This window comes from Zeus faber (assembly GCF_960531495.2).
Source record: "Zeus faber genome assembly, chromosome: 16".
NCBI classification, from domain to species: Eukaryota; Metazoa; Chordata; class Actinopteri; order Zeiformes; family Zeidae; genus Zeus; species Zeus faber.
This window is the reverse complement of record NC_137202.1, coordinates 18,146,462-18,159,133: the sequence shown is the minus strand read 5'-3', so window position 1 is coordinate 18,159,133 and position 12,672 is coordinate 18,146,462. Positions and strand designations below refer to the sequence as shown.

At 42.5% G+C, this 12,672-nt stretch overlaps 1 protein-coding gene across 1 annotated transcript in view; it reads right to left on the bottom strand.

Annotated features, from left to right (window-relative positions):
* The window catches only part of nrg3a (neuregulin 3a), a gene marked incomplete at both ends in the record, with an annotated part of 356,266 nt that overhangs the window by 129,843 nt on the left and 213,751 nt on the right, over positions 1–12,672 (bottom strand). Inside the window, one exon of the mRNA XM_080016401.1 lies at positions 5,830–5,959. Coding sequence (XP_079872527.1) covers positions 5,830–5,959 — 130 coding nt within the window. The remainder of the gene's footprint in view (positions 1–5,829; positions 5,960–12,672) is intronic.

The following is a 12,672-nucleotide window of genomic DNA, read 5'->3' as shown; positions in this document are numbered from 1 at the left end:
GTGGCGTGCAATCTCTCCCAAGGACCAACACCCGGGTCTGAAGCACAACGTATGTACTTCTGCATCGCAGAGACTTCAGCACCACGTGGAGACTTCAGCATTACCTAAAAACTTCAGCACAACGGAGAGAGACATCAACACCGCGGAGAGAGATATCAGCACCGCGGAGAGAGACAACAGCACAGCGGAAAGACCTCAGCACCAGGGAGAGACTTCAGCACTACGTCTATACTTCAGCACCAGGGAGAGACTTCAGCACCGCGTCTATACTTCAGCACCAGGGAGAGACTTCAGCACCACGTCTATACTTCAGAACCAGGGGAGACACTTCAGCACCACGTCTATACTTCAGCACCAGGGAGAGACTTCAGCACCAGGGAGAGAGTTCAGCACCACGTCAAGACTTTCAGTTACGTCTTGAGTAAAACAGTGCAAAATGTATGTATTTACTTACTTACATGTGTGTGTGTGTGTGTGTGTGTGTGTGTGTGTGTGTGTGTGTGTATGTGTGTGTGTGTGAGTGTGTGCACGTGTACAGGCTTGTGTTTATATTTTAACAGTTATAACAAAGGCCATCAAAGCAGGCTTTATTAGCTCCTGTACATATCTTTTAACAGGGACCATAATGGCAGTACCGCTCTGTAAGTGCCATATGATTTTTATTTCCAAGCAATTAATGTTTATTTTCATTGGGGACAAGAAGTGAAATGATGTTACTGCACCTACTGACCTGGATTTGACCCCACAGATTTAAAGTAAAAGGAAAGTGTGTACAATATATATATATATATATATATATATATATATATATATATATATATATATATATATATATATATATATATATATATTGTACACACTTTCCTTTTACTTTAAATTCTTGTTCATATTTTACCAAACATATCAGCTGTCTCTGTTAGATTGCACTGTTTCAACTATTGTTATCAAATTGGTGATTCGTTTCTGTTGGCATTGTATTCAAACTCATTCATACAGCAATGGCTCTTAGTTCAAGGACGAACTTCACGACTCTACGTTGGTCCAATAAAACATTTCCAATGACTTCTGCATGGAGTGCACGTTTAGGTCACTCGTCCTAAAAGTTAATGCAGACCACTATGAGGAGCGCATCACTGTCCCCTGGAAGTCATCGGGTTCCCTGGCTTGCATTGTGGTTTGCTTCGGTCCTCTGACGATAAGACTATTATTAGCGCTACTCTACCCCATCAAGGAGCACTCGCGGTCTCTGTTGTGTCCAGCCGACTGCTAGCTCCAAAGAGTAGCTTACAAACATGTCCACTTCAGCTGTACATTCCAGAGTTCAGCGATCAAACGGACAGCTCAGGTTGGAGGGAAATTTAGGTGGAGAAGTGGAACAAGACAAAAGGGAGCGAGTGTAAGAACAGTGGGGAAGCCCATCAATCAGTCAAAAAGAGAGCGATCCTGAAGAAGAAGCTGATGAAGATAAAGACATAAGACTAGTGCATATTAAGTGGAAGATCCTGCAGAAAAACCCCAAGCTGGTCACGCTCGGTTTGTCGGATTGAGTTACTGGAGCTAATGCAATCATTGACTGTCATTTAAAAAAACGTTATAATTAAAAATCGCCGCGTCCCGTATTGCAAACTCCACTCAGATTAGAAATAGTCCTCAGTTTCTTTTGTCGAATCAATCAAGACATCATGTTTTAGCGCTGGCAGAGGGCTTAATTACACTGTCATAATTAAATACAGCATCCATCCATTACAATGCAATGTTAATCTGAGACTTGGTAATGAATTCCCAGTCTGGACTGTCTGTCGGGCAACTGGTTTCACAGTCGACTTCCATTTGTGTGAGTGAGTGTGAGTGTAAGCCCTTGCGAAAAAGCCGGGTATAGATGCAGTTTGTATTGCAAGGGGGATTCGCAGGAATCCCTGGCTTTTTTCGATTCCAAACATCCCAGCAGCACCGGCAGCCAGGGCTTTTTCCAGCGCTCTGCAGAAGGGACTAAAATGGGTCTTAAGCTTAGCCATTGTGGCTGACGTGAAAAACCCTGCACTACGGCTATTTATTTTGGGCAGCAGGAACATATGGGGGGTAATGAAATTCTCCACGGCCTCCGAAGACGGAGCGAACAAATGCCGATAATAGATAATAATAGATAATAGATAATAATAGATAATAGATAATAATAGATAATAGATAATAACAGATAATAGATAATAACAGACTCGTGGCTCCTGGGGACTGGCTCGCTGCCTGACACAATTAGGGAAAAATGCTATAGATGTTGAGAGAGAGCTCTCTAGCAAAAAGCACGTAAAGGAGGCAGGAGAGGGAGGAAGAGAGAGAGAGAGAGAGAGAGAGAGAGAGAGAGAGAGAGAGAGAGGGTGACGGCTGGAAAGGAAAAGAATGAAGTAATCTGGAACCTCTCACCCTGTAATTACACCAAAATGCTTCCATTATATGTTTTTTTTATTTATTTATTTTTTTTCATTTCCATGGCTAGGAAAATTCTCATACGCACACACACACACGCATATATATATATATACTGTGTATATATAAGAGCTAATTAATCAGATTTGCCAGCGTACTGATTTAATAGCCTTGGCCCTGTGCCATGTTCAAAACAAATGCTATTTTGACGTAGTGACTAATTTGCTGGTTAGACGAACACAACGGCTTGTTGGCCAAAGCTCCCGGCGTGGTGTGTGCGCGTGCCCTGCTGTGTGTTTGCACCTGGGTGACTAAAGTGGAAGCCCCCCCCCCGCCCCCCGCTGTCAGGTTGCTGAACGGAGGGCCGCGGTGGAGCCAGCGTGCGGAATAGCGCTCAGAGGGACGTTGCCCTGCTTGTTTTACAACTGTTGCCAGCGGCACTTGACGCCCGAGTTACGACTCCCGCGTGGAAAAATCGCTGCGGAAGAGGAGGAGCGAAAGAGAAAGGAAAGAAAGACGGGGGAAAAAAAAAAAAAAAAGGACGGGGGGGTTTCCGCCTCGCGAATAAAAAAGATTCACGCGCTGACGAATGGCGGCGCGGACCGGCTGGGTTCATCGGCCGCCAGATCGAGGACGGGGCGTTCCGGCCCCGATGCGTCTCAATTTGTTGTCAATTTATTGAATATGTCACTCCATCGGTGATAAGGACGAATTAGCTCCCCGAGCGTGACGAGGGAGGAATATACTTTTCTTTTTTCTTTCCGTTCTTCCCGTTGTTGTTGTTGTTTCAACCGTCGGCTGTTTAGTTCCACGAGATATGAATCAATCGTTTGACTGTTAATTTCCTTGTTTTTCAGATTTCACTAAATTACTGTTTCGCAGGTGAGAAACAAACAGTTAAACGATTTCACTGTTTGCGCCTCATTTGTTTCTGTTTCCGCCTCAACTTTCATTCATCTCATCCAGGTCCTTGATTATATCAGGCTTTTTTTTGGGGGGGGAGGTTTATGTTCAGGGCGCACAAAATTAATTTTGCACCTTTACAGAACACACGTGCTGATCTTAACCGCGCCCCTACCCCAACCGCGGAGAAGGTGAAGACGAATGTGTGGCAATAGATCAAGAGGCCAATTTGAGACCACGACTGCAAGAAAACAATACAAAAAAATAATAATCATAAAGGTCAATGAATAAATAAATAAATAAATAAACAATGGAATTTGGCTTTAAAGTCGGACTCGGTTTTTTAAAACGTACTGAATGGAAATCTCGTTGACTGGGTGTCTTTCCATTTGAAACAAAGCTTGAAAAAAGTATCTCACTCTGTCTCCATACGTTCTATATTCCTTTTATATCAGAAAACAAGAAACGAAAAAAGTAAAGCGGGCATCAGTGCTGCCGTGCACTGGGGCGGACTTTTGACTGCGGGATTATCCAGAAAAACATAAGCTGCCTTCACACATGCACTGTGAACCTGAAATTATCTGGACACGTGTGAACGCAAATGGCCAAATCATTAGACTTGGACTTTTTTTATTTTAGATCTATTTATTTTTGTTAGTTTCCTGCAGGTATGAAACTACATTTTTTGAACATAATTGAGTGAAAAACGGTAAGTCAGTGGGGATGCACGTCTCCCTGTTGCTATGGCACCACATTTAGTAAAAAAAAAAAGGATGCTTTCTGTGTAAATACTTTACTCGTAAATAATACATCCTGCACTTCTGAAATGGGGAGACCGCACTTACAACATTAAAATACGTTCTACGCCCCTCCCGAGATGTACTGTATATACAACTCTGTTCATGGGTCTGAAAACACACACACATCCACCTCTTTCCAACCCAAAAAAAACGCGCTCACGTGTACGCTAACACATGCGCCGAGGAAATTAAAAAACGGGTCGCACGGAAGTCCCGGGGTTATGTTTCGGAGAGAAACTGTTCGGGAACTTAATTAGTGAAGGGGCCCTTCATTCAAACTAGGCTAAGCTAAGTGTGTGTGTGTGTGTGTGTGTGTGTGAGTGTGTGTGTGTGTGTGTGTGTGTCAGCTCTGTTCTGTAATCTCTCACATACAGTAGATGTATGGATGGATGGATGGATCATCTCTTCTTAGATACGTGCATGTTAAGTGAAAATACTTGGACCGGCCCCGACAACAGTTTGCACCCGGAGCCGCGTTAAAGAACTAAATAACTGGAAATGTACGCATTGCGTTGAGTTTTGTGTTTCAGGCCAATGCAGTACAACACATCTAGATGGTGAACTCCAGGCTTTTCACACTCTTCCATGCCGCATGGGTAGAGCTGGGGGCCATAAGTAGCAGTTATTAAAGTAGTAGTTATAAAACAGCGAGGGACAAGAGAAAAATGCCCACAACCCTAATTAGTGGATGTAGTAAACCACAAGTAGCGACTACAGAGTCGCGGGGGGCTACAAATCAAATTAGCCGAACAAGGAAACACATTGTGCGAAGAGGCAGCGGACACTGCGCTGGATTCACTGTGGGACACAACTCTACTTTGAGACAAACGCGGAGCCATTACGAGACAACAGAAAGGAAAACAACCGCCATGGGGGGATATTAATGTTGCCTTCCCAGAAGAATGTTGCCTTGTCAGAACAATTAGAGCCTTTGTGCAATAACTGTGCAATATATTGTAATACTAACACTGTAACACTGTAATAATAATAGTAATACCGTAGTAATAATTTATACCTACTCATCCATTGTAATTCATGCCCAATTGTATACATTTAAAACCTTTAAAACCGTATACTCCTCCTGTACAGGATGTCCACCTATATTTATATTTATACCCACAGCCAATACTCTCAACCATACGCCACTTAGCTTTGAGCTACTGCCTTTGAACTTAACGTGTCCTGTGAATAGAATCACATTTTTGTACATTTGCTATATTTTAATATGTTTGGCTATTTTTTTCGGTTATTATTCAAACTGTTAAGCGTTATGATAACCGACTGTACGACAACGCAGCAACCCTTTCCACAACAAAAATGTACTTGGCTGAATAAACAGATTTTTAAATTCTGATTCGGACCCTCATAAGAGCGATGTAAAGCAAATGAAACCGACTGAAATGCAAGTTAAAAGGCAGACGTCACGCCTACCTCATTTAAATTTCAAAACCAGAGAAATGGAAACCAGGGTGCAAAACCGTTGTTTTCTTATCTTTGAACGTAACAAATAACAAACTCAAGGGTCACTTTGAGTTTGAAGCAGCCGCAGGGTGGTGCCATGGAACCCATTGAAATCCATTAGTGCCATGGAACCAATTCCTTCATCCATCTCACCGTCCAAGTCAACTCAATTGCACATGAGCGCAAACTGAAATCAAAACACACACAACCACCGCGAGCACCAACAGAGGACACGCTGACTTACTTGCAGTGCTTGTGGGGTCCGCTGAGCGTCTCGATGACGAAGCACTCGCCGTCGTTGAGGCAGTACGCCAGGTCCCTCTGGTGGCACGGCTTGAAATGCTCCGATCGCAGCGGCGGGACGGTCGGAGATGCTGCCGGAAGGAAAATACGAAGAGAAACGTCCGTTAGGTACGCATTGTTGGCCGAGTCTTTGAGCCGAGACGATGGCTTTAACGGGGTGGCTTTGGCAACCTTGGCAACACCGACCGTTGGCATATGAATCCTCTCAACCACATCAGTACATATTGGTGTTAGAATATCTTTCCATAAGTCAACTGCCCCCCCAAGAACTGTCCATGCCTTTGAAAAACCGTGGTTGTGTTCCTCACTGAGCAGACCCTTTAAATGTGTTTCAATCCCCGGTGGCGCGACTCACAATGTCTGCGATGAGGAAACCTATATCCCTTCCCGCCAGTGTACTATCCAGTACTGCACAGAATGGAAAATTCCAAATGCCACGACCATCTTGTGCTGTGTTCATTGTTTCATTGTTTGATATTTTGAATACTACTGGCATTTGCAGTTTTTAGATTTCAGTAGTATAGTTTATATAAATACTGTATCTATAAATACTGTATGTAGAAAACAGTGAACATGGTGGACACGTTAGGTAAACAATTGCAAGTATATCTAAAATCGTTTTTTAGTTATTGATCTACATAGGTTATTAGATATTAAGTATGTATGGGAATAGCTTTGTTACAGACAGTATGTTATTGGAGTCTACCTGGTTACAACAACAACAACAGCAACAAAAACAATTTTGGAGTTCGATATAACATTAAACGATATACTTTTGCGGGTTGGTGAGACACCTCCCCCACGGAGACAAGTTGAGAAAGTGCCAATTACTCTCATCCCAAGGTCCCATTAAGAGTAACGGCCAGGGAATGATAATACACTGTAACAGCCGAGCGGACTGCAGATAATACCTTGAAGATACTGTTTGTTTAGCCCCAGCGATGTCACCCGAAAAATAAGATGGATGGCGAACCGGTAATAATCTATCTGGCTGTGATTAATACGCAGCGGTGCCGGTGCTGGTGTTGGAGGGCCGGGTGTCTCCCGGTGATACATCACGCCGCGCATGGCCGACGGTGGACAGCGAGGAGTGTCTTCTGAGGGGAACCTTGCTCGCGACCAGCTTAAAAAATGATTTCGCCATTGAAGTCGCCGGGCGTGGCTCGGGCGCCATTTAAGGGAGCCCAAGTAGTGGGGAAGAAATGCTAATGAATACTGATGGGCTTTTTTCACGGGTAATTGGAGAAATCCAGAAAAGCATTGGAATCTTAAAGGGTTAAAATGCGGACGCTACAGTCATGGAATGTTTGGCTCTTTTGGCAGCTTTGTTGAATTTTCAGACTCTTCGTTTGTTTGAGTTACGCTGTGTAGCAAGTCAGACTTGACAATTCTCACAAGAATTGTTTGATTCGGCCAAAATTATTTACTTTGGTGGTATGCAAAGAGTATATCACTGACATGATATATACATTATGCTAAATGCCTTGTTTTTTTTCAAATAAATGTATTGAGGTAGCTTTAGTTTACTTTTACCGAAGATAAAGAGTAAATGAACTTAAAAGGCAATACAATCACATTATTTAGAGCTGTCAGCATGTTTGTGTGGCTCCAATATGAAGGAATGGATTATTTGGGATTTTATTTTCAGTATGATGCCAACACAATGCCGTAATGTCAACCACACAACCGACCGACAAGAAAAAACAGAAATCTTCCTTGTTCTTTCGAGTAAAAGGAGACATTTCTGACAATTTCTGACTGATCACTGAAAATGTCTAAACCTGGCAGATTGATGATTACATCGCCAACAACGACAATTCAACGATTAACTCTGAGGGAAACAATCAGTAGTAGGCACTTCTATTTGCTAAGTACCCATTATCTCGTTGACAAATAACAAAGAAAAATGTTATTTACAAGGACCCGCCGCAGGGCATGAAATGCCAGGAGTACTTTGAAAATGGAGCTAAGTTTAATACCTGTGCAGATTAATCATAATTCCAACTGCCATGTTCCTGTTATCATATTCATTGCATTAGGATTTTTATTATTTTGCGTTTTGGAGGTTAAAAAAGGAAAACATGCCGTTTCCCATCGCCATTTATCTGCCACGTTTAGAAAATGAGCATGAGACATTATGACTCAGGGGATCCAGAATCCTCAATGCTGCAATTAGATCTACGTTAGATTGTCCTTCAACACAGGACAGAGTTGTTGCAGCAGTACTGGATGATTTAAGAATGAATAAAGAGTTGCATCGCAGGTTGAGAAGTTGAACTCCACTGGCAGACTAACTCTGTCCTAGATGCAATGGAACAAATACTCTGTGTTGTATGCCAAGCAATGCTGACAGCACTGGTTAAACATTTTTAAATAAATAAAGAAGTAATTAATGGATTGTCCTTCAAAAAATAAGATAAAAATGACTATTTTTGTGTGGCATGAATACATTGGATAAATTGTATTCGGGGCAGTTCAGACATGCTGTGGTCCAATTTTGGTGAACATTGGACCAAATTTGTAGGAAGAGGCAGGAAAAAAAAGTTTTGGACAAAATTAAAAATGGTGCCCGTTGAAAGTCATGGGATTGTCATAGCGCCACCTATTGACTAAAATTACAATAGATTTTTCACAGTTCCTCAGAGTCATATCCTGCACATAACTTCCAAATTGGATGATGATAGCACAACATGTTGGTGAGTTATGGTAGATTATGTAAAACAAGCAACAAGCAAAAGTCATTTGAGTGAATTGTATCCGGGGCCGTCCAGACCTGGTGTGGACCCATTTTGGTGAACATTGGACCAAATTTGTAAGAGTTATGAAAAAATCCTTTTGGGCAAAATTTTAAATCGGAAAATCGATCATGACGCAAATGGGCGGCGCTCGGCGTCACAGGAACCCGTGGATGCAAGAATTTATTTGCTACGACCAGCGCTTCAGGAGATAATTAGACAAAACGTATAAACGGTCATTTTAGCGCCACCATCTGGCAGATGAATCCTGTTTTTTGTGCTCTCATGTTTCGGAACGTGACGAACCTATCGTCGAAGTTCCGCGTCTGTGTGTACCTTTAGCGGGATTAAGAATAATAATAAAAATCGGAACAAAAAAAATAGGGTTTCCCGCACTTGATGCGCGGACCCCTAAGATTGAGGGCAAATTCATGGAGGAGAGAATGTCAAGTGAGAGGGAAAAGATTATGGGTTCACCGTTCGGCGAAGAGGCAGACGCCCGTTTGCGAGTCGTGGGAGATGAAAGAACAATAACAAGCCGAGCTTACAGGAAATAAAGGGGGTGAAGTGAGGGGAGCAATTCCAACACGGCACCAGGACACTGGAATCAGCAGGCTTACGTGTGTGTGTGTGTGTGTGTGTGTGTGTGTGTGTGTGTGTGTGTGTGTGTGTGTGTGTGTGTGTGTGTGTATGGGATGCAGGCTGCTGATTGGGCTCTGGGGTGAATCAGGAAATGAAGAGCCGCTGGTAATTGGGTTGTAAGGGACGATGGTTGAGAGATAGAGAGAGAGAGAGAGAGGAAGTCGAGGTGAAGACGAGGTGAAGAAGATGGAAGAGGATTCAGTTCTGACGTCTCAGGGCCGGTCCCGTTAAGGAGGCCTCGACAAATCCACATGGTGCTTTGTGCGTTAGATACTCCAATATGTTTAACAGGGCGTATTTTGACAGCCCATATAATTAAAGTGGTAATCAGTGAGGGTATTTCCATTCATTGTGGGCACGCAGCCGCTCATTGCGTTTGTGCTTTGTAGTGTATATTGCTCCTCTAAATGCTGTTTCTGTCGTCGGCGGCAGGGTACGCCACGGTGAGTTTGATAAACCAACACGGCTGGCTGTGTTCAGTAAACTCTCTAGAGGGATTAACACTCGCAAAATAATCACCAAAAATACAAGTGAGGAAACAAAATGTCTCTCTTAGAGTGAAGACGAGGGTAAACCTGGATGTTGAACAAAAAAAAAGAAATTCAGATGGAATTCTGGGACGTAGCGTAACGTATCCCACCCAACACGGACAATGTGGTGGATCGCTAATTTAATGATATATATTCTACTATATATTAACAAGTTCCAACGATCAACCCATTAAATATTCCTTATTAAATATTATTATATTAATTCTGTAATATTTTCCTCATGATCCTGCTTTGAGTGAGGAATTTGGCTCGGTTGTTGTTTTATCGATTCATGAACTGTTACGTCGTCTCATGTGAGGTTCCCTTCATAAAAGAAAGTCAAACGCTATACCACGCTGCTACCACCTCGACTCAACCGGCAGTTAAACTTACTGTATGTTATAATGACATGAAATGAAATCTGGAGAGTGCTCTTCTCTGCTCTGTACAGACGCTCGACGGAGAGAGAAAATGGAAGAACCGCAAGTTGGACGGAAAGGAAGTCAGAGAGTTGGCAATTTAGACACAACGGCGTTTAACTGCAACAGTGCGCTCCGTGCAAACAAAACATTAGCAAACATCGGGCGTGGCTTCGTCTCTTCCGGTGATTTATACGGTACTGACAACACCGCCATGGGTGCTGGTGCTAGCTTCCAGCTCGTTTTTTATTTTTTATTTTTTGTTGTTGTGAACACAAACAATTTCCCTTCAGTCGTGATTTCATGCTTGGACTGACTGACTGAAAGAGGCATTTTCTTTCCATTCCTTTCTGCTTCATTTATTGTTTCTGTAAACAGGAAAAAAATATATATATACCGTAATACCGTTGTTCACATGTGTGTATGAGCTTCACGTGTGTATGCTAGCTCATTAGCCACCTGAGTGTTTTGTTAGAATTCATGAGCAAAGGGAATGGACTCCTAGCCACTGCAAAGCTAACCCAGCTTACATCAAGATTCATCAGACAGTGTTATGAGCTATTAAGTCAAGGTTTGCAGTGCACGCATCTATGTAGCCCACCTATCCCTATTTTAGTCAGGGAGGGGCCATGAGTTCTTTGACTCAGTCATTAGTTTCAGATTTTTTTGGCGTGGCGGGGCGCTTTTAAGGGTTTCTTTAGCGTCACCGGTGCCCGTCGTCTGTCAGCTCAGGAACCCAATAATTGTGTCATTTTGCAACACAAGCCGAGAGCGTGGACTGAAAAATGATTGTTTTGGCCTTCTGAAAAGATCCACCCCGGGAAGAGGAAACATCGCTTTGCGGAGAGACAGATGTCAATCAATCCGGGAGAAAACCGCCCAGAGAATCTGCGCGGTGGATCAATATACCAAAGGCTACGAGGAGAAGAAAACGCTCTCCAGCAAAGCTTGGTCTTCATTTGTTTCCCCTCGATTACGATCTCATTTCTATCTACCACTATCCTTAGAAGAAAATGGTGATTACCAATTTAAACCAAGACCGTGCTGGGACGGGCTTTTTCTCACACTCCATGAAAGTAAATGATGTGTGCTGCGCTGCTCGCGAAAGCTTTGACACAGAAAATCAAATGGCGGGAGTTAAAGGCAAATGGTGCAATTTATGAGGAAAAAACAAAGGGTCTGGCTGTTAGGGGACCCTGACTTTCTAGGGTCCAGAAAAATATGCGACTGGTGTTTTATAGACTAAGCGATATTTTATAAACATGGTTTCTGATGTAATTTTAAGACCGACCAGACCTCAAACCAAAAGTGAAAAAGGCTTTACTTTGGAGGGCTTATACGACGGTACTGGTGTCAAAGTTAGTAATGGCTCATTAGCGAGTCAGCACACACAATTTACAATACACTCTGAACATTTTTCAGATAATAGCTAAATTTTTGGACTAATTTTAACATTCTCAACTTTTGGAAAATTCAAACAATATGGTGAGAAAAACACCTTTTTTTTGTCAAAGTAACTTCATTTTGCCGTATATTGTATTTGTGAATCCCATTTGAAAAGGCCCAACCTGCCATTTCTTCAATGTGAAATTAACACATACAAAATATGGCAAAATTACGCAACTTCAACCAAATTCCTATCCTTTAACATGCATTGGGGGGGGGTTCATTTAATTTCTAATGTTATATCATTATGGTTTCTATTTTTGACACACCATGCCTACTAGGTGATGCACAGTGAGTATACTTCTCCATATTAAGGGTTTGAAATAGAAACAATCAAGGACGTACAGAACCTTCACTGTTAGACAACAACAGCGATGGCATGACCAAACCTTATTAACTTCCAACCTTCTAGGAATAATTAAGATTATTGGGTAAAACAATTATAGTAACAAAAGTGATAACCTTTATTGAGATGAAATGTACCAAGGTCAAACATTCGCTTTGGTCCCTCAGACGGTCAAGGTCAATTAATTGCATGACTTAAGTGTTTGGGCTCCTTTGCCGGCATTGCATACCTGTTTTCCCATTCAAATGCTTAAAACTATTTAATTTGACGTCTTTCCATTCATTACATGATCCCAAATGAGTGTTTAGTTCGACAGAATAGATTTGAGCACTGACAGGCTCTAATCAATTGACGATGTTGACGCTGATGAGGGCGAACGTGGGTAATGGTTATGGTAGTCGCAGGCTGTACTGATCAGCGAAGAGATGTGACGGGGCGACACGTGCACTTTTAAAAGATGCTTGGAAACAAGTTACCATGACGACATTAATGTATGACATGGAGGACATAATGTGGAGTCATTTTATAGGGTTTTTCCACCACTTCCCACCACCTAACACCACCCCTCCCTCACCCAACACTTTGATTCTTCTTTCCCCTCCATCCATCCTATCTCTTCCCCTCTCTCTCTCTCTCTCTCTCTCTATCTCTCTCTCTCTCTCTCTC